The sequence below is a fragment of the Ochotona princeps genome, chromosome 7, assembly GCF_030435755.1.
Source record: "Ochotona princeps isolate mOchPri1 chromosome 7, mOchPri1.hap1, whole genome shotgun sequence".
NCBI lineage: Eukaryota > Metazoa > Chordata > Mammalia > Lagomorpha > Ochotonidae > Ochotona > Ochotona princeps.
Genome location: NC_080838.1, coordinates 72,174,734 through 72,194,785, shown reverse-complemented (window position 1 = coordinate 72,194,785; position 20,052 = coordinate 72,174,734). Strand labels below are relative to the sequence as shown.

The window sequence follows — 20,052 nt, the reverse complement described above, 5'->3', positions numbered from 1 at the left end:
TTATTCTTTCCACTATGCCCTAACTTTCCCTGAATGTTAGATGACACTTTATGATTGACACAGTAGGACAATCTCAAATTCCTATATCTTCAAATTGGTCAACACTACATTAGCATTTTGGAGGTAAGATTTTGTAACTTTTGTTATAATGAACACGCCAATGTGTGCTTTCTTATTAACATTTTGTTTCTTTTGTGCAGAACCAAGGAACAGAATGGCTAGTTTTTATGGCCACTTCATGTTAATGAAAATTTTCTAAAATAGCCATCCCAGTGGATATAAAGCGATATCAGCAGTGTGCTCTGGATAACTGACTTGAGAAAGAACCTCATGGTGGCTTTTATTTTCCTTGATCCTGAACAATTTTTCATGTGTCTGTCAGCCATTTACATTTCATCATTTGAAAATTGTCTGTTCCTGCCCTTTGCCTAGTCCTAAACATCACTGTTTTCAAGTGGGAAAAATCTTGTCAGTAAGTAGATCTTAGAAAGATTTGGGTGCAACAAAGCCAACAATGTCTCAGAATGTTCAAACCACTCCGGTAATCCTCAGAAAACTCCTCCCCACATCATGGTCTCTGAACGGACATCGATGACTCCCCAATCCCCGGGTGCTGCTGAAGTTAGAAAGCAAGCAGTGGCCTTCCTTCTCTCCGCCCATCCCGTCCACGGACACAGAGGGAAAAAAACTGAAACATTTATTTCTTACCGACCCTTCTCCACACCATGATCCTCTCCATCCTAATCAGAGGTCCACATGGGTACACATTCCTCTCAACTATGTAATCAATATTAAAATTTTTTAATTTAAAATTTTTGTTAAATTCAGGTCTCTCTGAATTAATTACCGGAATATTTTACAGTTGATAAAACATTAAGCAGTATAAATCTAATTTTACAAAACCCCAATCAAATTTATTTTATTTTAATTATATAACCTCATAACTGAAAACAAAGTGAATAAGGGGAACCTCAGTCTCTTGATTCAAGAAAAACAGAAGGCTAATAGAATTTTGACATGCATATTTAGAAATAGCCACTATTGAAATGTAACAAAATAGAATATCCAAGTTGTTTTCAAAAAAATGAAAAATCTGTATTATGAGAAAAAATGCATGGCACCAACGTAAACTTTTTAAGTTTGTTTTTCTTGGAAAGGTAGTTTACAGAGACAAGGAGATAAAGACAGAGAGATCTTCCATCGGCTGTTTCAAGTCCCATTGGCCCCAACAGCTGGGCTGAGCCAGGCAGAAGTAGCCAGCCTTCTAACTTGCACTCCCATGTAACACGCTGCCTTCCCAAGAGGCAGCTTACACCCTGCATCCCAACACCCATACTAACAAGACAGATTTTATTCTTACTGTCATACTAGGGGAAAGACACCCCAGTATAAACTGAGTTCAACATCAGTTAACATAAACGTGACTGAATTCTCAAACAACAACAAACTGGCAAAATAAAATAAACAAAGGAACAAAGGATGAATTAGAGAATGATTAGTAGTCTATTACCAAGCTCACTCAGAATCTGGAGGTTTCGTTATGGAGGAAGCACACAAAACTGTAGGTTAGAGACCTGGTCCCTGTCAGGGACAGCATGTCTCTGCGCCAAGCACTGTAGGATTCCTTTTATATGAAATGCCCATAATGGGAAAATGCACAGAAATGGAAAGTAAATGAGTGTTTGCTTAGTAAAGGAGAACTCAGAAATTGGAGTTGGAGGGTACAAAGAGTGGGCAGGACTTCTTTTTAGAAGGATGAAAAATGCTTCAAAATGGACAGTGACATTGAATACACATTCATGTGCATATGCCAAGGAAGTTGAGTCACACACTTTCAATTTGTAAAACGTGTGTGTGTGTGTGTGTGTGTGTGTAAGAAAGAGAAAGAAAGAGACCTTATTAAAGACTTCACACAACGAATTCCTTCAAACAGCACTACCCAAGAAATGTAGATCAGTTGCATAATTAACTTTGTCTCTGGTTCTGTGAGATCACCTCTCACTTGCCTCTGCTGTTGGCATTTTTCTAAAATTGCTAACATGATGTAGGAGAATTGTTCAAACAGGTCATCAAACCCTGAGCTACTTGAGAAATTTGAATCAAAAAAGGAACACGTTAAAAGTACTGAAATAAACGCTAGATCATCTGAGTTAGTTTTATTCCATGCCATCTTGGGCTACAACCTTTGTACATGTGATGTATTTACTTTGTTCAATACAAGTTATGTTTTAACTACTTCATAATTGTTTTGTGGATTCAGTATGAGCAGCTACAGAAAAGGAAAGCAATTGAAGGAAGCATTGCAGTTCGCCAGGATGTCGGCAAAACATGCTTCAGTTCTGCTGCTGCTGCTACAGCTGAGCTGCTACTTCAGCCCTGGGAGTTGCGGAAAGGTGCTGGTGTGGCCGATGGAATTCAGCCATTGGATGAATCTGAAGACGATCTTAGATGAGCTTGTCCAGCGAGGTCATGAAGTAACTGTTCTGAAATCTTCAGTTTCTCATCTAAGTGATCCTAACAAAAAATCGGCAATCAAATTTGAAATTTTTCCTACATCTTTCACTGGACATGAATTGTATGATTTTTTTACACAATGGGCAGATAAGTGGATATATATGGTTCAGAAAGATACATATTGGGAATATTTTTCAGAACTTCAAGAATTCTTCTCAGGATATTCTAGTTATTATTTAAAACTCTGTAAAGAACTTGTGTTGAACAAGGAACTTATAGTAAAACTACAAGATTCAAGGTTTGATGTTGTTCTTGCAGATCCCTTTGCTCCCTGTGGGGAGCTTCTGGCGGAGCTGTTTAAAATACCCTTAGTATACAGTGTACGCTTTACTCCTGGCTACACATTGGAGAGGCGGAGTGGAGGACTTACCTTGCCTCCTTCCTATGTACCAATTATTCAGTCTGGTTTAGGCGGCCAAATGACATTCATAGAAAGGGTGAAAAATATGATATGCCTGCTTTGTTTTGACTTTGGGTTTAAAATGTTCAATGAGAAGTGGGATCAGTTATACAGTGAAGTACTAGGTAAGTCGTGTTTTTAATTGAGACTGTGAGTCTTGCTTTCCTGTGATTTTGAAGACAAGCTTGTATGAATGTAAAAGCAGAAGAATTTTATCTTTTGCAGGTGAAATAATAAAATGATCTATCAATTTCACAAACTTCATGGAAATGTTTATGTTACAGGGTCAGTGAGAAGCCAGTGGCCTGTCACTAGCATTAGGCTTTGAGAGGTCACAGAATTACAAATAAAGCACTGGGTACTTCTCTAAGCAATTCTTATTCTATTTTTTCCGTGCTAAAAATTGATGCTTCATAATACCTTTAAGAATAAAAACATACAGATTGACTTGTTACACACTGTTCTATTACAACTATCTCTGTGACATTACAGAAATCATTTTTCCTGTTGTGTATCAGTCTCATTCAAAATTAAAATGTTTGATAATGGCATCCTCTTTCTCTCACAATAGCCACAGCCAAATGGAGCTTACCTGATATGATCCAGTAGCCTCACGGGTTTGTTCACTGGTGCTGTGTCATAGCACAAGCTCTGTTTCCTGGCAGGAAATTTCGGCAGAGTTCCCACAATTTTCAATAGATTTTAGATAAACAAAATTTGTTGAAGGAGTGCAAAAAGGACTTAATGTTTCTCTCAGAAGACAAGTATTGGAAATCACAAATATTTTTTGCAAATGCTGTCCACCCATTTGGTGGACATCTTAAATTAAGACAGTTACTTACCACCCCTGCTGCAATCTCTTTCAAGAGATTCCATACCAAGTATTCTCTGAAATGTGTGGATCTTGTATCAGTATGGTTTTGGCACTCAAAGTAAAGGAATTTGGAGTAGTCTCAGATACAAGAATGACTTCTGCTGCCTCTTCTGTATTAAAAATCAATTTTCATATGCCTTTCTAAAGGCATTTCATTACAGAATAAATCATATGTGAGAATGTGAATCCAGTCCTAGAATGTGTGCGTTGTTGCTGCTAGTGTATCCTCCTTACAGATCTTTGCTCCAGTATATGCAGGACACGGGTCAACAAGACCTGTGGCTTCCCCACGCATAGAGGATAGTGAATGATACTTAGAGAAAGAAGCTTCATCTACTGTAGCCTCCTTTGATGATAGCTTTAGTTTGCCTTGGGAAGCCTGTGTTGCATAGCAGAAAGGTACACGGTGGTGTTTGCTAAACTTTCTGTGGATATGAAAAAGATCTTGGAAATTATTAGGGTTATTTAAAAATTACATGAACAGTGGAAAAGTTTGATAAGGGAAAGTAATGGCAATAACTCTAACATGCTAAAACCAAAACTACTTCCAAATGTGGAGGGAGAGGAAAGCCCAAATGGAAGTTGGAAATCTAGCTATAACCAATCTTAAAACATTCAGAAGAATTTCACAGGTGACTCCTCGGAAATAAATCATTGAACAGATTTCAGTAATGTCTTCAGTGAGATACAGATGAAAGTGAACAGCTTGCTTTTGCCAACCATATTAGGAAGTGATTTTAGTTTTGCAGTGTTTCTTTACCTAAGCTGATTCTAGTATATAATTGATTCAAATTTCCTGATCATAACAGTTTGGAAAGGTTCCAAGAGAACCTGCAGACAGCCAGCCAGACATTTTAAAATCAGTAACTTTGGACTTTATACCATTCTCTATGTCTACAATCTCAGGATACACTCAAATAGCAGAATGGTGGACTTATGACTATCGAGGGGAAAGCGAGGGATAGAGGGGAATACTTGAGCCTAAGGAACTGTACCATGAAAAATAAAGAATTTACTGAAAATAAATTGTAAGTATTATAAGAAAGTTAATAAATTTTATTTAACATTATATTTCTTAATCTGTATAACAGAAAGCATTTTGAGCTAGGAACCGTTAGAAATAGTTGCCTGGTCATTGAGGCACTAAACAAAGCACATAAAAAGTAATTATGTGGGTGGGTCCGGCAGCGTGGCATAGCGGCTAAAGTCGTCGCCTTGAACACCCCGGGATCCCAAATGGGTTCCAGTTCTAGTCCTGGCAGTTCCACTTCCCATCCAGCTCCCTGCTTGTGGCCTGGGAAAGCAGTCGAGGATGGCCCAATACCTTGGGACCCTACACCCATGTGGGAGACACGGAGGAGGTTCCTGGCTCCTGGCTTCAGATCGGCGCAGCACTGGCCATTGTGGTCACTTGGGGAGTGAATGATTAGATGGAAGATCTTTCTCTCTGTCTCTCCTCCTCTCTGTATATCTGACTTTGCAATAAAAATAAATAAATCTTTTTTAAAAAGTAAATATTTAAAGGCTTTTATCCTTCACAAGTTAAACTTAAAACTATGCTGAGGAAATAAAAAACTTTTTAAGACTTATTTTCTTTATTTGAGTGCAGGACTTCAGACAAAATGTCAATAGGACTGTGGAAAGTACTTAAGAAACCAATTATTCAGATTTGACAGTGCCAAATAAAATTGAATTTATAGGATATTGATTCAAGGATTAAACCATAGATGTATTAAATTCAATGTTGACTTCCTAGTACAAAATTTCAATAATAAAAGTAAGTTCTTCAAGCTAAAAAGCAATTAAAATATTTTCCTTATTACCTAAAGTATTCATTCACAGCTGAGAGAAACAATTTTACCATGGGCACTAAACCATAATTTTAGGATTCTAGTGTTTTTACATTTCTTTACTAAGTTCTTAAAAACCATTTCCTTAAAGCCTAAAATCTTGTTCAGTTGTGAATGTACATGAAATTAGTCTCCCATTTTTAAATTATATTTCTTATTTTTGAAAACGTAGCCAAAATTTAACAAATAAATATTTCCATATTTTTAATTCTCCAGATATTTGCAAATATTTGTATTCAAATATATGTGTAAATATTTATTATTATTAGGCTCGTAACGTAAACCAAAAGCACATGGAATTCAGCCACCTTCAAGAAACTCAACAGTTCACATGCAAAAATTAAGAATCAGGGACAAGATTTCCAAATTGTAGCAACTAGGTTGAGTACTACTGGAGAAGTCCTGCCCATAATTGTGGTAAAATTATTTGATTCTGAAGGTAAAATAATTTATATTTGTCTCTGCCACTTTCACAGTTTCAAAGAAAAACAAATGCATGTTTAATTCTGTAGTGATTTGTTTTTCTAACCACAGTGTAATGGAAATAGGAATACACTCAAGTGACACTGGAGTCATAATCTCCCCTCACATTACCTTTAACATCTATGGCACGTGAAAATCTGGAATTTATGCTTATGAATTCTACTATGCCTAAATAAGCGTTTACTTCATCAGTGAATATCTCATACATCATTCCAACTTGTCTCAGAAAACTGCATGGTAAATTTCAGCTGACTTTTCACTTTTTACTCTCCTTTTTATTTCTCTTTTTCTCCATTCAGGAAGACCTACCACTTTCTCTGAAGTAGCAGGGAAAGCTGACTTTTGGCTCGTTCGAAGTTATTGGGATTTTGAGTTTCCTCATCCGTTCCTGCCAAATTTTGATTTTATTGGAGGACTTCACTGCAAACCCGCCAAACCTCTGCCTAAGGTAAATACATTTCTGCCTGCTTTCTTTTGCTTGTATCTTCAGAGGCATTGCTCTGCATTCTTCATTTAAAGCATTTGACCCCCCAGGAAGAAATCTTGGAGGTGGAATAAGTGTCCTGACAATCAGAAATGCACATGAGAGAACTTCAAAACATAGAATGAAACTGAATTAATAGACAATTCACACTTTCCATGCGTCCTTTGAGGAACCCTTGCATAGCTGTACACCATCCACAAGTATACAGATCTCATTATCATTACAGAGACTGTTAAAAGTCATTTAAATGAAATCTTTCATTATCTGAAATGTAAGGAAATATCAATCACTTATTTATTTAAGGAATATTTATGAAGTGAGTAGTATATAACAGCGTAGTTGTTAGATATGCAGAAAAGCAAACTACATCCAGCCTCTACTATTACCCCCAACATCTTTCATTCTATTTTGGAGGATAAGCCCGTAAACAAGCAATAAAAATTGTGTGCAACTGTTTTTTTTAATATTCATTTATTCATTAATTACATTGCATTACATGACACAATTTCATAGGTACTGGGATTCCCCCCCCTTCACCCCAAACCCTTCCCCCATCATGAATTCCTTCACCTTGATGCATAACCACAGCTCAAGTTCCGTTGAGATTCCCTAATTAAAAGTTTACACCATACAGAGTCCAGCATCCCCCTAGTCCAGTTCAAGTTCAACGGCCTCTTAGGGAGGCCCTTTCAGGTTTGTAGGAAGAGCCAGCAGAGCGTCACCTCGATCAATTAGAAGCTCCAACATATCATCAGCAACAGTCCAGGTATGATGAGGCTGGTGCAGAGTCCACTGATTGACATAGTCCGTCTTAGGGTTTCCCCTTGTCCAGTTTTCCGCTGGAAGCATATAGCTGAGGTGGTTGATTCATCTACTCCATTTTCCATCTTTTTTTGATTAATGCTTTGATTCCTCCATTTTGTTCAGGGGAATCCCCCTAAAAAAAACTTTGAGGCATTCCCAGTCCAGGCTCCTACATGTACTACTAGTAAGCACAGTGCTTGCCACCGTCCATCACTCCGATCAGCTGATGGTTTTAACCCCTGGGTTGGTTCTCTTCTGAGCCCCGACCTCTATTGGAACCAAGGAGTATCGCATCTCTCCCCGGCTCTGCCCATCACACTCTCGTCCCTCACCTAAACCAGTGGGAGGAGTGCTGGTCGGGTGTTGCATTCCCTACTAGCACAGGCCATTTCACCTTGGCATTTTGTGTTTTGTACTGCTTTTTTTTTTTTTTTTATCGCAACCAAACCTGGCCAGGCCCCCACACAGTTTCAGCACTTGGGCTTGCCAGTGGATGACGTGAACCGACTCAGCCTGGTCTGCCCCAACCCGAGCCAAGTGTATTCCAGTGGGTCACATTCCAAAGCCTCTTCTGGGTTATTTACCTCCATGCTTCCTGCGTTTATTTGTAGAGTCAGTGTCCTGTCAGAGGATCTGTTCAGGTTCCTCCCTCCGACTCCTTCATGGTGTCGGGCTTCACGCATTCCAGCAGGTCCTTCGGCCAGCTCCGCTCTTCAATCCATTCTGATTCCTGCTGTTGAGAGTTTCAGCCCAGCCACGGCTCTTCCATACCCACGTATATCTCATATATGGCTCAGATGGGGTTGAGGCCTAGCCGAACCCGTCCAACATCTATCCTGGTCCTCCGGAGTGTGCAACTGTTTTGAAAAGGAAGAACTAGTGTTTAGAGAATATCCAGTAGGGATCATAGATTGTCACTGATATATCATAGATCAGATTATTACTGTTAACAACAGTGGCTCTGGAATAACGTGTAACAATGGGTATGGAGAAATTAAATGGGAAAGAAAACTCAGAAGGAAAAGGAGTAGCGTTGAAGCATAGTTCCCAAGAACTGCTAGTTTAGAAGGAATTCTTGAACACAAGAGCTGGTCGTACTGGAGAAGTGATTTCTTATCATGTAGTAGGAAGCGGTGTAACAAATATAATAGGTGTGTTAGGAAAAAGGCCAGCACATAGAGTAAAACTAGGGAAAGATATTGTCAAATTTGCTTTAAAGAAAAAAGATTTTGAAAATGTGTTCGCTAGATTAAATTGCACAGGCAAGGGTATGGAAAGAGTGAGTTAAGGAAGCTATTGTAAGAGTTTAGGCAACATATAATGTAGGACTAGTCCAAATTAGTCATAGACATGAATATATTTAATGCTATAATAGTAACACGAACTTTAGGCTGTGTTGTATGGGAAAAATAGTTGGTACAGATAACACATCTCTCTGTAGAAGAGATATCTACACTCCAATGTTATTGCAACTCTATTCACAACAAGCAAGAAGTAGAAGAAGCCTAAATGTCCATCCATACACACAATAGAACATTCTTTGGCCATAAAAAAAAAAAAGCTGAAATTTTGTTGTCTGCAGCAACATAGATGGAACTGGAGGGCATTATGTTAGGTGAAATTAGCCATGCACACAAATACAAGCACTACGTCATTTCTCTTATACGTGGAATCTAAGGACGTGGTCAAAGTATACTGGAAGTTACTGGACACTGAAGGAGGTGGGGCAATGGGAGCAAAGGCCATAAGCAGGGAGCTTAATCAGAAGTGTAGCAACTGAGGCACAAACCTCATCCTGAGTGGAGTGCTGTCACGACATTCAAAGGCCACAGAAAAGATAATTATTTAAGCAGCTATTTACTCTGGCTCAACAATACACAACATATACATCAAAACATTCTAAGTTATCCCATAAATACCTAAAATTATAATGTATCCATTAAAAGTAAATAATAAAATGAAATGTCTCTGGCATTTACTCCGTGATCTAGATACAATCTTGACTTTTGAAATCATGATTATGTTTGCAGTTATTACTAGTACAATAAATTATTTAAAATATGCTAGATACTACAGACATCTCTTTATTAAATATGAGCTATTGAATAGTGTCCCGACCTGCAGGACACGACGCTCTAACCCTCAAACTGGGAATGCCGGGCTGGTAGCCCCCAGGCTGCTGGCCCAAGAAACACACGGACACGCATACTTGGTAGAAAAGAGTGTCGCATCTCTTTATTTTACTCCTCATATATATACCTTCTTCTCGAGGGCAGGAGGGGAAAGGGAGGGGTTTCCTGGAACTAATTATCTTCATTGAAGCAGGGAAGGAACTAATTATTTGAACAGGAACAAGGGTGGAGGTTCTATTGCACTTGCTTTACACAGGATGTTCTGGCCTAATATCCTGCTTGCTGTGGCCCTGCTTGCTCAAGGCAGGCTTTGCAATGCAACAGGTTGTCAGGAATGCCAAGTCTAAGGCCCATAAGTCTGTGGCTCCTAACAGAATAGAACTATGGAATGGAACTATTATTTTAACAGATTAAGTGTAATATTTAATACTACATTCCTAAGCAAAGTGATATCAAGAAAAATGTTGTAGAATTATTTAAAAATAAATGTAGGTATAAGTCTTGGCAATAACATGAACAAAATAAAGACTAAAGTTTTATTGTAAGCATTGAGATTCCTCACCAACAGCATAGCTTGACAGGGAAACCGGGGCCCAGCGTTAGATGCAGCAAGTTAAGCCACCACCTGTGATATCAACATGGCAGCTTGCGTCCTGGTGGCTCTGCTTCCATTACACTCCCTGTTAATATACCTGGGAAAAAAAGCAAAGAGTCCCCAGGCACTTGGACCCTACCTAATACAAAGGCTATTAGATGGAGTTCCATGCCCCTGGCTTCTGCCTGGCCTCGCCTTGGCTGCTGTTGCCATGTGTGGACTACAGGGAAGATGGCTCTCTCTCCCTTTGGCTATCTCTCCTTCACACAGTGTGACATACATTTCCAACAAATAGATCATTTTAAATATTTTCAAAGGCTTAGTTATTTTTATTGGAAAGACAGATTTACAGAGAAGATATACAGACAGAACGATGTTCCATCTGATGGTTCATTCCCCAAGTGGTTGCAAAGGTGGGGAGCCAGGAGCCAAGAGGTTCTTCCAGGTCTCCCATGCAGATACAGGGTCCCAGGGCTTTTGGGTCATCCTGGACTGCTCTCCCAGGTCACAAGCAAGGAGCTGGATTGCAAGTGGAGCAGCCGCGACACAAACCAGTGCCCATATGGGATCCTGGCACATGTAAGGCAAGGATTTAGAAAGTAGGCTATTGCACCAGACCCCCGCAAATAAATCTTAAAAAAATAAAAACGGAGAACCAATCATCAGCAACGTAATTGTATGGTGCTAAGAACATTTGCAACCCAATTAAATGCTTAATTGCTGCCACCACAACACTTAATCCTTTGTCACTGAGATTCCAGACGTTTACACACAAAAGCAAGCTGATTGGACACTGCAGTGAGTCTTGGCTTGGAGTGAAATTCGCAGGAGCACAGCTGCCCTCCAGAATGAACACAGGGGAAATGTCCATGGCAGATAGACATGAGAAGAGCCTTCAGCTTACACCTGAACAGAATCTGCCAGCAGATAGCATTGTATTCTTTGCAGTGGAACACAGGATTTCATCTGCTTTAAAATCATATCACAAGAAGTCAACATTCTTTATTGGTATACTGTGTTATGTCTTCTTACAGCAACACAAGGGTGACATATGGAATGGATAAATTTCAACATCCATTTTGAATACAATAAGTTTCAGATTTATATGGTAATTTTCAAAGTACCAAAGCCTGAAGCGACATTAACACAAGTGGTAAACCACATAGCTCTGAATAGATTTTCTGATCTGCACAAAGAGAAACTGACAAGGAAGGAGATCACAGCTTGGAAAACCACAGGTCAGATGGCAAAGTATGATAATTCACAACAATACCTGGTATTATTCAGTTGCACAGATATGATTTGAATATAGGTAAAATACGACGAAGCAGGTATTTTTACTCTATGTTGAAAATAATTTTTTTTCCCCAAAGTAATTTGTTTTTCCATTAACTTCTGTATTTTGTTTAATAGAGGACTGACTAAGCAATTTGGCAGATGTATTGAGTCTTAAACATGTTTATACCCTTTGTATAAGAAATTCACATAAAACCATTCAGAGAAAAATAATTAAATGTACCAATTCATGATTTATAGCTAAATCGATTATTTATAGAAGTAACCATTGGAACAAGCTAAACTCAACATTAACATATGATTAAACATCTTATATGTGCACTTACCACATTTCCACAATTATTTTATCAAAAAACACGATTAATAATACTAAATAAGCAACAACAGATTTATTTGCCAATAGAGCAGCAGAGAAGATAAAATATGAAAAAAAAAAGGTTGGGATTACAATTCTTCTAGCGTGTATTATATATGAAATTCACATAGGGGGCAAAGTTTCAACTGTGCAATAGAAGGAATTTGGGGACATGGATAAAACAACATTTTGACCGTGCTTCCCACTGACACACACCTAGAACTGAGTGAGAGGGAGAATGGATTCTGGTCACGTTTACCAGGGCCACTTCTCTACTGATCTCAGACACTTGACCTTCTCTCTTCTGCTGCTTTTGAATTCGTGCATTATTTTTGCTGTGCTATTGTTCTTTGGTAAAATAATTGCAACAGTGTGAAACACGCACACACACCCCACACCATTATAATTGTTTTACCAAAGAATTTTTAATAGTACCAAATCAGCCAAAACTAAGAAGTCTAGTTGGAAACAGGACAAAGAAGGTAAATGAAACAACATCACATCTTTCTGTGAAATGAAAAAGAAACTAAATTAGGATCACAATTATCCATGTATCACATGATATTCATAGGGCATGAAATTTTAGCTTTGAGAGAAAAACATTTTGAGACATTGGCAGTACAACATTGCAACAGCAATGAACACTATAACCTGTACACTTGGAAATGGGGAGAATGAAATATTTCTTCTCATACATTTTACAACAGCCATTACTCTGATAATTTCTGACAACTTGAATTTCCTTCCTAGGTAATTGCACCAACCTGTTTAGGAGTATTTTCTTTGCTGTCACCCTTTTGTGACAGAATGAATTCTCTCTTCACAGGACATGGAAGACTTTGTGCAGAGCTCTGGGGAAGAGGGAGTCGTGGTGTTTTCCCTGGGCTCAATGATAAGTAATATGACAGAAGAGAGGGCCAATGTGATCGCATCAGCCCTTGCCCAGCTTCCACAAAAGGTCAGAAAAGCTGCTTCATGGTGGGAGGTACTAAATGAGTGTGGTAACCGCAAAAGGTCTCACTACAAAAGCTTTTTTATGTAAAAAGTAAGCTAATTGGTAGCTCTGATTTATGAGACCACGAAACTATACTTGATAGGTGAGAAAAAAAGAGTATTTTTGATTGTGAATAACTTCAACAATAACAGTGTGAACAAAAAGAAATACAAGAGGTGAAGTGTGAAGCCATGTATCACCATGACATTTCAGGCAGGGACACAGAAGTCACCACAGTCTGCCTGTCATTTGCTTGTTTTCCTTGCAGGATTGTTAAGACCACTGTATACATCAAATATGTTAACAAGAAATTAAATTTTAATTAATGACTACATGAACAGAAAAACATTTGTCATGTCTTTAAAACACCTCAGATGCATGATGATGTTGAAGTTTCTCATGCAATTCTCGCCATTTTACTTCTAATTTTGAAATAGGCCCATTCTTTGTATTTTCAGGAGGAGCCTAACTCTGAATCCAGGTACCCCTTCAGCCAAGTAGATGTAAAGAAATGGAGAGCCCAGACCGCCTGTGGGAGTGGCCTCCAACAGTGTCTGAAATAGGAAGAGGTTAGAGAAAGGGTGATGTATATCCCACTCTGAAGAAGAACCCTGTGACTTCTATGATGTGGCCCCTAAAAGGACCATGCTTCTCGCTCAGCAGATGAACACCCTCTTATTGCGGAAAGTGAATATAGAATCAAACAACAGCAAGGCTGGAGTGGGAGGGTCAGATATTCTCTTCCAAAAACTCAGTAGGAGCTAATATCCTAATATAACACAAGATAACTGATCGTTAGATATTTGTTAGCTACTTTGTTGTTTTCTTTGATTTAGACTTGTATTTATCACCTACGTACATTTCTGCTGATACTCTGAAACTACTTTGAAGATTTGTATGGCAAATAGAATGTTAAACTTTGAGTTAAACTTTAGGTGATACTTTATAAGGCTAGATTGAAAATCACAAATCACTAAGTTAGTTTGGTATTGGCTTGGAAATTTTGCTATTATCACATTAATCAGTGCCATCAATGCTTTTTCGGATATAGTAGAAGAGTTAACAATTCATTGAACAAAATTCAGTATCACAGCAGTTTGGTTTTTTTTTTCCAATCACTACATTACTTACAAACTGGTGTTAGTTCTTACATTTAAGGAATTTTTTTAATCCTGGTAATAGTGATAATACTATCAATTTCAAAAACATCATTTGAAATCTTCCTAGGAATAGTGCCTAATAATTTCTACTAAAGTTAAATACAGTTTCTAAATAGAATTTATTTGTCACATGTATTTTGTACAGATTTGCTATTATGTGAATCAAAAGATGTCAAACTCTAATAAAATAAATTATGAAGCAATTGACTATGATTAAATTCTTGATTCATTTTATTAAAAATTTTAAAATTAATAGTAAGCTTGAAAGAGGAAGCTAACATAACAAATACGAGTATCTTAAAATTAAGAGCACTGGTTATGAGTTGCTCTTCTTTGTTCTAGAATTACAGCGGCCTAACGAAACCTGATCATCTCCTTTGACTAAGGGGAAATATTTGAAATACCATTGCACCCCTCTCCTTTTGAATATAACTGTAATACAGGCAGTGTATTTTGTATGACAAGTAAGCTAGTGTAGCTATCCTATTTGCAGCAGTCTTTTGGACTCTTAGGCCTCATCACAGAAGCTCTCCTGTCCTATTCCTTGTATTTTTCAAACGTAATCACTTCTAGAATTCTCTTAGAATTCTATTTCACTATAATTTGAAATACAACCCCAGCAATCGGTGCTTTCTTTACTAACAGGTGATTTGGAGATATGAGGGCATGAAGCCAGCTAATTTAGGAGCCAATACTCAGCTGTATAAGTGGATCCCCCAGAATGACCTACTTGGTAAGACATGGGAGAACAGACATTGACAACATGAGTAGCAGCCAAGCAGGATGAGGGCTCAACCAAAAACAGATTGGACACTTACTATTGGAACCATCAGAAGCACAACCAAACATCTTTGTATTTATTTTTCCAGTCCTAGGGGAAATACAGTAAACTCCAACAGCTGACATTTCATTATATACAAAATCTTTGTACACTGAATCAAAGTATTTTTAAGCATTGCCATCTCTCATACAGAATCTCTCAGTAATTTCCTGGGATGAGTATTTTGTCAAAGCAGCTAAGACACAGATTGGGACTTGAAGTGCTTGGATTCAAGTTTTGCTCCATTTCCAATGGTATCTTCCAGCCAATGTGCACCCAACCAGGGCAGAAGGGTATCGCTGGGGTTCCTGCTGCTTATATGGGAGGCATGGATTGAATTCTGGCATCCTGGCTTCAGGCTATCCCAGCCCAAGCTGCCAAGCTGTTGTGGGTATTTGGGGAGTAAAGTAACAGGTGGAAAACTCTCTCTCTCTCTCTCTCTCTCTCTCTCTCTCTCTCTCTCTCTTTCTCTGTCTTTCACATTGAATCACTCTCATCCTATTTCAAATTAATATAAGTAATAATAATTTGCTGCATTATCTCTCCAACTCATAAGTCTGTCACTTCATTTGTCCTTTCCCCTTAACATGGGGGGTTCCAAATGCCACTGAAAAATAGTCTTTCTTTCATAATGAATGACTGTGAATTTTCCATGGGAAAAAAATACAAGCCTTATCATGAAATAACAACACATTTCAAGGTGAAGTGTGGGTTTTCCTTTCAATTCCAGCACCACGCCCATGCCACTCGTCGCTGCCCTGCTTATCTTACTATCAGACTGAGTGAGTGCACAAATTCTTTAAGAAAATAATGTTGCAACATGCATTTGGATGTTTGTCTTTTCTGGCTTATGATGCTTATTTTATGTAGAATGTGTTCTTTCTGTATAATTACTTGCCAATCCTATATTGTACAAGTCTCAAGTAACGTAATACCTCTGCCATGTGGCCTTTCCCTTCCTCTCCAGTGCATGTAGGCGTCTCTTTCTCCTGATAAGAACTCAAGTTAAATGTACTGTCATGGTTATTATTTATTGCTTTTCTGGAAGGCACTGCCTCGTTCAGTGCCTCATGGCATGCATTTATCATCTCATTTATTGAAAATCACTCCATTTTTAGGTCATCCAAAAACGAAAGCTTTTGCCACTCATGGTGGAGCCAATGGCATCTATGAGGCGATCTACCATGGCATCCCTATGGTGGGCCTTCCTTTATTTGCGGAGCAACCTGATAACGTTGCCTACATGAGGGCCAAGGGAGCAGCTGTCACACTGGACTGGAAAACAATGTCAAGTGCAGATTTACTCAATGCCCTGAAGACAGTTATCTATGATCCTTCGTGAGTATTGTTTTCTAAACAACACATTATGTATGTATTAGTGAGTTTTCAGATGAGAGCTAGGGAGAAAACCACAATTCAGAGCATGAAGATTAGGCCGAGTTCAGATTTACTGTTAAACGACAAGCACCAATGATTCATTGTTATTGTCACAAGATTTTTTGCAATAGTTTTACAGAAATATCTTCAGATGTCTAAATATAGCATAAAAATTTCAATCATCTAACGAATGAAATGAGAAGAATCACCAAAATAAAAATAGGAACAAATACTAAGAACAGTACTGAAGCAGGGAATCATTAATTTCAGCAGTTATAACTTCTTTCCAGCGAGAGAATTGTGTCACATTCCTTTAAAATAAATTTGATTTTATCCAATACTAAGTGCGATATGAGAGTAACACTACAGAGAAAAAATTAACATACTCACTATCTCATGTAATTACACATATTTTTGTGTCTTTTAATTATTCTGAATGATTTTTTTCAGCAAACTAGCATGACATTATCCGTCTATTTCTCATTATATTTAAATTACGTTTCTATACTTAATCACTTCCCAATTATGTATTATATTTTGATTCTAAAACTTTAGAATTCACTGAACTAAAACTATCTTAAATAATAGTGTACTACTTTTAAATATGGGCATATTCATTTTAGTTATTATGGTTGTCCTTGTTTTGCCTTACTTGGGAGAACTAAAAACTAAAAAAAAAAAAAAAGTGATTTACATGAAATAAGTTACTTGTAGTAGCCAAAATTTTTGAAACAAGAAATATTTGGTTCCCAAATTATTTCAGTATGGAAACTAATTATGGCTATGTTATGATTACACTCTTGATACCAATCATAGTCTTCAGATATTTTCCCAGTTTATTTCATAATGGTTTTAGCTGGAAATAAAGCGTTTTGTTTGTGAGTATACTGATCGTGACAGTGCAATGGGCACTTAGGTTTTAAGAGTTGCATAACTTTTATTACAGCTACTGAGTAATTCTGATGTGTCATGCTGATGAGCACCATCACAAGCATGCTTCGCTTTTTCTGAAAATTGTACTTGCTAATTCAATGTAAAACACATTTATCTAATGTAAGAATATCTCTACACTTATTTTAAATAAGTGCAATACTGAAAACAAAGAGAATAACTTAATTCGCTGACTTAAATTGAATATCTATTACCACAAAACACAGTTTTTTGAGATTTTTCATATACATTATGTGACATCTTCTTTACAACCATTCCATAGTGTACTTGGGAAAACATCTTTGCTCTGAATTTATAAACAGGCATAGAAATTAGCTATGTTCTAATGGCTACGATACCAACATATAGAACTTTGTCATTTAGACTCTGTAAACCACAAGCATACCTGGTTCCTTGTGCCTTATCCATCAGCCCTGAGTCATTTCAATGCCAGACATAAATGCAGCTGTAATGTCTTGAGAACTCTTCAAATTCTAAAATTACACTAACAAGAAAAACAACAGTTATAATAGGAAGCATTTACGGCTGGTCTGCTAAATAATATGAATAATTCCAAGTTATCTAAGAATCAAGGCATTATTGTTCAAGGTAATCAGATAAGCCATTACTTCTCTCCATTCTATTTAGCAATGAAAAACTGAAAATAAAGAAAATTATTAAAAGGGACATAAAACATCAGAATCAGCATTCAAAACAAGGAAATTCATTTTTGTGCCTTCAACCTTTTAATCATTAATCCACTTATACAAAGTTAATTTCTTTTTTAAAAAAGATTTATTTAATTTTATTGCAAAGTCAGATATACAGAGAGGTGGAAAGACAGAGAGGAAGATCTTCCGTCCAATGATTCACTCCCCAAGTGAGCACAACAGCCGGTGTTGCGCCGATCCGAAGCCGGGAACCTGGAACCTCCTCCAGGTCTCCCACGCGGGTGCAGGGTCCCAAAGCATTGGGCCGTCCTCGACTGCTTTCCCAGGCCACAAGCAGGGAGCTGGATGGGGAGTGGAGTTGCTGGGATTAGAACCGGCACCCATCTGGGATCGCAGTGCATTCAAGGCGAGGACTTTAGCTGCTAGGCCACGCCACCGGGCCCACAAAGTTAATTTCAATCCCTGATTGACATCAACTCTTTATCAACTTTGACCAAACACGTACTTAGACTCTCTAATGGACTTGACTTCTACTCTAAATTCTGAACTATCTTGAACCTGGTGTATCAAGTCTATTCATGATTGCTTGTAGAACGGTTCAAGCTCCAACCTCAAGTGCGTTTTATTTCATACTTTTTCATTTCTTTTTTTTTTCAAGATTTGTATTTATTATTATTGGAAAGTTAGGTTTGCAAATAGAAGGAAAAACAGAGAGAAAGACCTTTCATCCGCTGGTTCACTCCTCAAGTAGCTGCAATGTCCATGGCAGAGCAGATCTGAAATGAGGGGCCCAGAGCCCCTTCACGGTCTCCCACATGGGTGAAGGGTCCCAAGGCCTTAGGCTATCTTCAGCTGCTTTCCCAAACCACAAGCAGGAAGCTGGATAAGAAGTGAAGCGTCCAGGACAAAAACCAGCAGCCACATGAGATCCCAAGTGTGAGCAAGGCAAGGACCTTAGCCAATAGACTACTGTGTCAGACCCACTTTTCGTTTTCTTAATGCTTATTTTATTTTGAATTTTGCTTTGGGGACTTAAACGATTTCCACTTCTAGGTTAGAATGATAAAAATACTTGTTATCACCCAGCTTTTTTCACTATATCTTGGAATCCTATGCAGTAGCATATTCTAGCTTTTAAGCCAAGTTCTCTAGAGTGATTACAGAAGAAAATAATTTGTTTTTGTTCCACTTTTTACAAGACCTTCATCTGTATCATCTGCATTAAAATTTCACCTGTTCATTTTTCTGGTTCACTCTATAAGGGAATGTCTATTGGTTTTGTACAGGTACAAAGAGAATGTTCTGAAATTATCAAGAATTCATCATGACCAGCCTTTGAAGCCCCTAGATCGGGCTGTCTTCTGGATTGAGTTTGTCATGCGCCACAAAGGAGCCAAACACCTTCGGCCAGCTGCTCACAACTTGACCTGGTTCCAGTACCACTCTCTGGATGTGATTGGGTTCCTGCTGGCCTGTGTGACAATCATTACTATCCTTGCCATCAAAGTTTGCTTGCTTATTTATGAAAAGCTTTTTAAGGCAGGAAAAAAGAATAAAAGGGATTAGAGATCCTTCAGACCTAAGCATAGCAGCTATGACGTGAAACCAATCCTTCTATATTAAGGAATAAGAATTTTCTAGGTTGGTAAGCTTGCCCTAAGTCCCAAGGTGTGGCAAGATTTCCCTCAACATTATTTAAGAACTTTGTCTTCATTTGTCTGCTTTGTTTCTTGATTCATCATTAGGGAGGGACCCATTCTAATCTCTGAAATCCTCAAATAACTCTACTTCAATCCTGATACACATCATACCTGAAGAAAAAGGATTCATTGAATCTTTAGCCTGCTGATTTGTGAACAAGAAATCTCAAGATTTTATTCTACAGTTCAGAAACATCATCTATTTGAACAAAACGCAATCAAGTGGGATCTTTATTTAAAATGACAAAATTAACTTTTTTTTTAGCAGTGAGAATTCTAGCCAAGTTCAGTGAAGGTATTACACTTAAAAGACCAGGTGGGCATCTCAATAAAGAACGGAGAGTCCAGTCCACATTCAGACTGGAATTTTCTGCTGAAATTCTTTAATAATCCTATTTCTAGTCCCCTCTGCCATCATCCCCAGGCCTTCTGGAATATTGCTGTGTGAGTGTCTTCTGGATAAGAGATCCCTAAAATCTCTCTGAAATTTATAATAGGCCTAATAATTAATTGGGACAAGTCAGAGAATATAATATTCCCCACGTCTGCCCCCTGGGAGAAAGTTGGGACCCACCTAAGAAGATTTTTTTTCTTTTCTTTTTTTTTCCTACAA

General features: G+C 38.0%; 1 protein-coding gene and 1 pseudogene across 1 annotated transcript; both read left to right on the top strand.

The window, feature by feature from the left end:
• Positions 1 to 19,661, top strand: LOC131480837 (UDP-glucuronosyltransferase 2B16-like). Its single transcript, XM_058667241.1, has 7 exons — positions 1 to 123; positions 2,261 to 3,039; positions 6,421 to 6,569; positions 12,614 to 12,745; positions 14,587 to 14,674; positions 15,880 to 16,099; positions 19,026 to 19,661. The coding sequence occupies exons 2-7, from the start codon at positions 2,262 to 2,264 to the stop codon at positions 19,303 to 19,305; spliced, it is 1,647 nt and encodes a 548-aa protein (XP_058523224.1). The 5' UTR covers positions 1 to 123; position 2,261; the 3' UTR covers positions 19,306 to 19,661.
• LOC101522253 (cyclin-C-like) lies at positions 3,104 to 4,398 on the top strand (annotated as a pseudogene).
• Positions 19,662 to 20,052: the final 391 nt, after the last annotated feature.

Bases quoted from the DNA above. Each gene is read 5' to 3' on its own strand.
- LOC131480837 (XM_058667241.1), top strand. From the start codon at position 2,262: ATGAGCAGCTACAGAAAAGGAAAGCAATTGAAGGAAGCATTGCAGTTC. The intron at 3,040-6,420 runs GTAAGTCGTGTT...TTCTCCATTCAG, and splicing joins GTTATACAGTGAAGTACTAG to GAAGACCTACCACTTTCTCT. The intron at 6,570-12,613 runs GTAAATACATTT...CTCTCTTCACAG, and splicing joins CCGCCAAACCTCTGCCTAAG to GACATGGAAGACTTTGTGCA.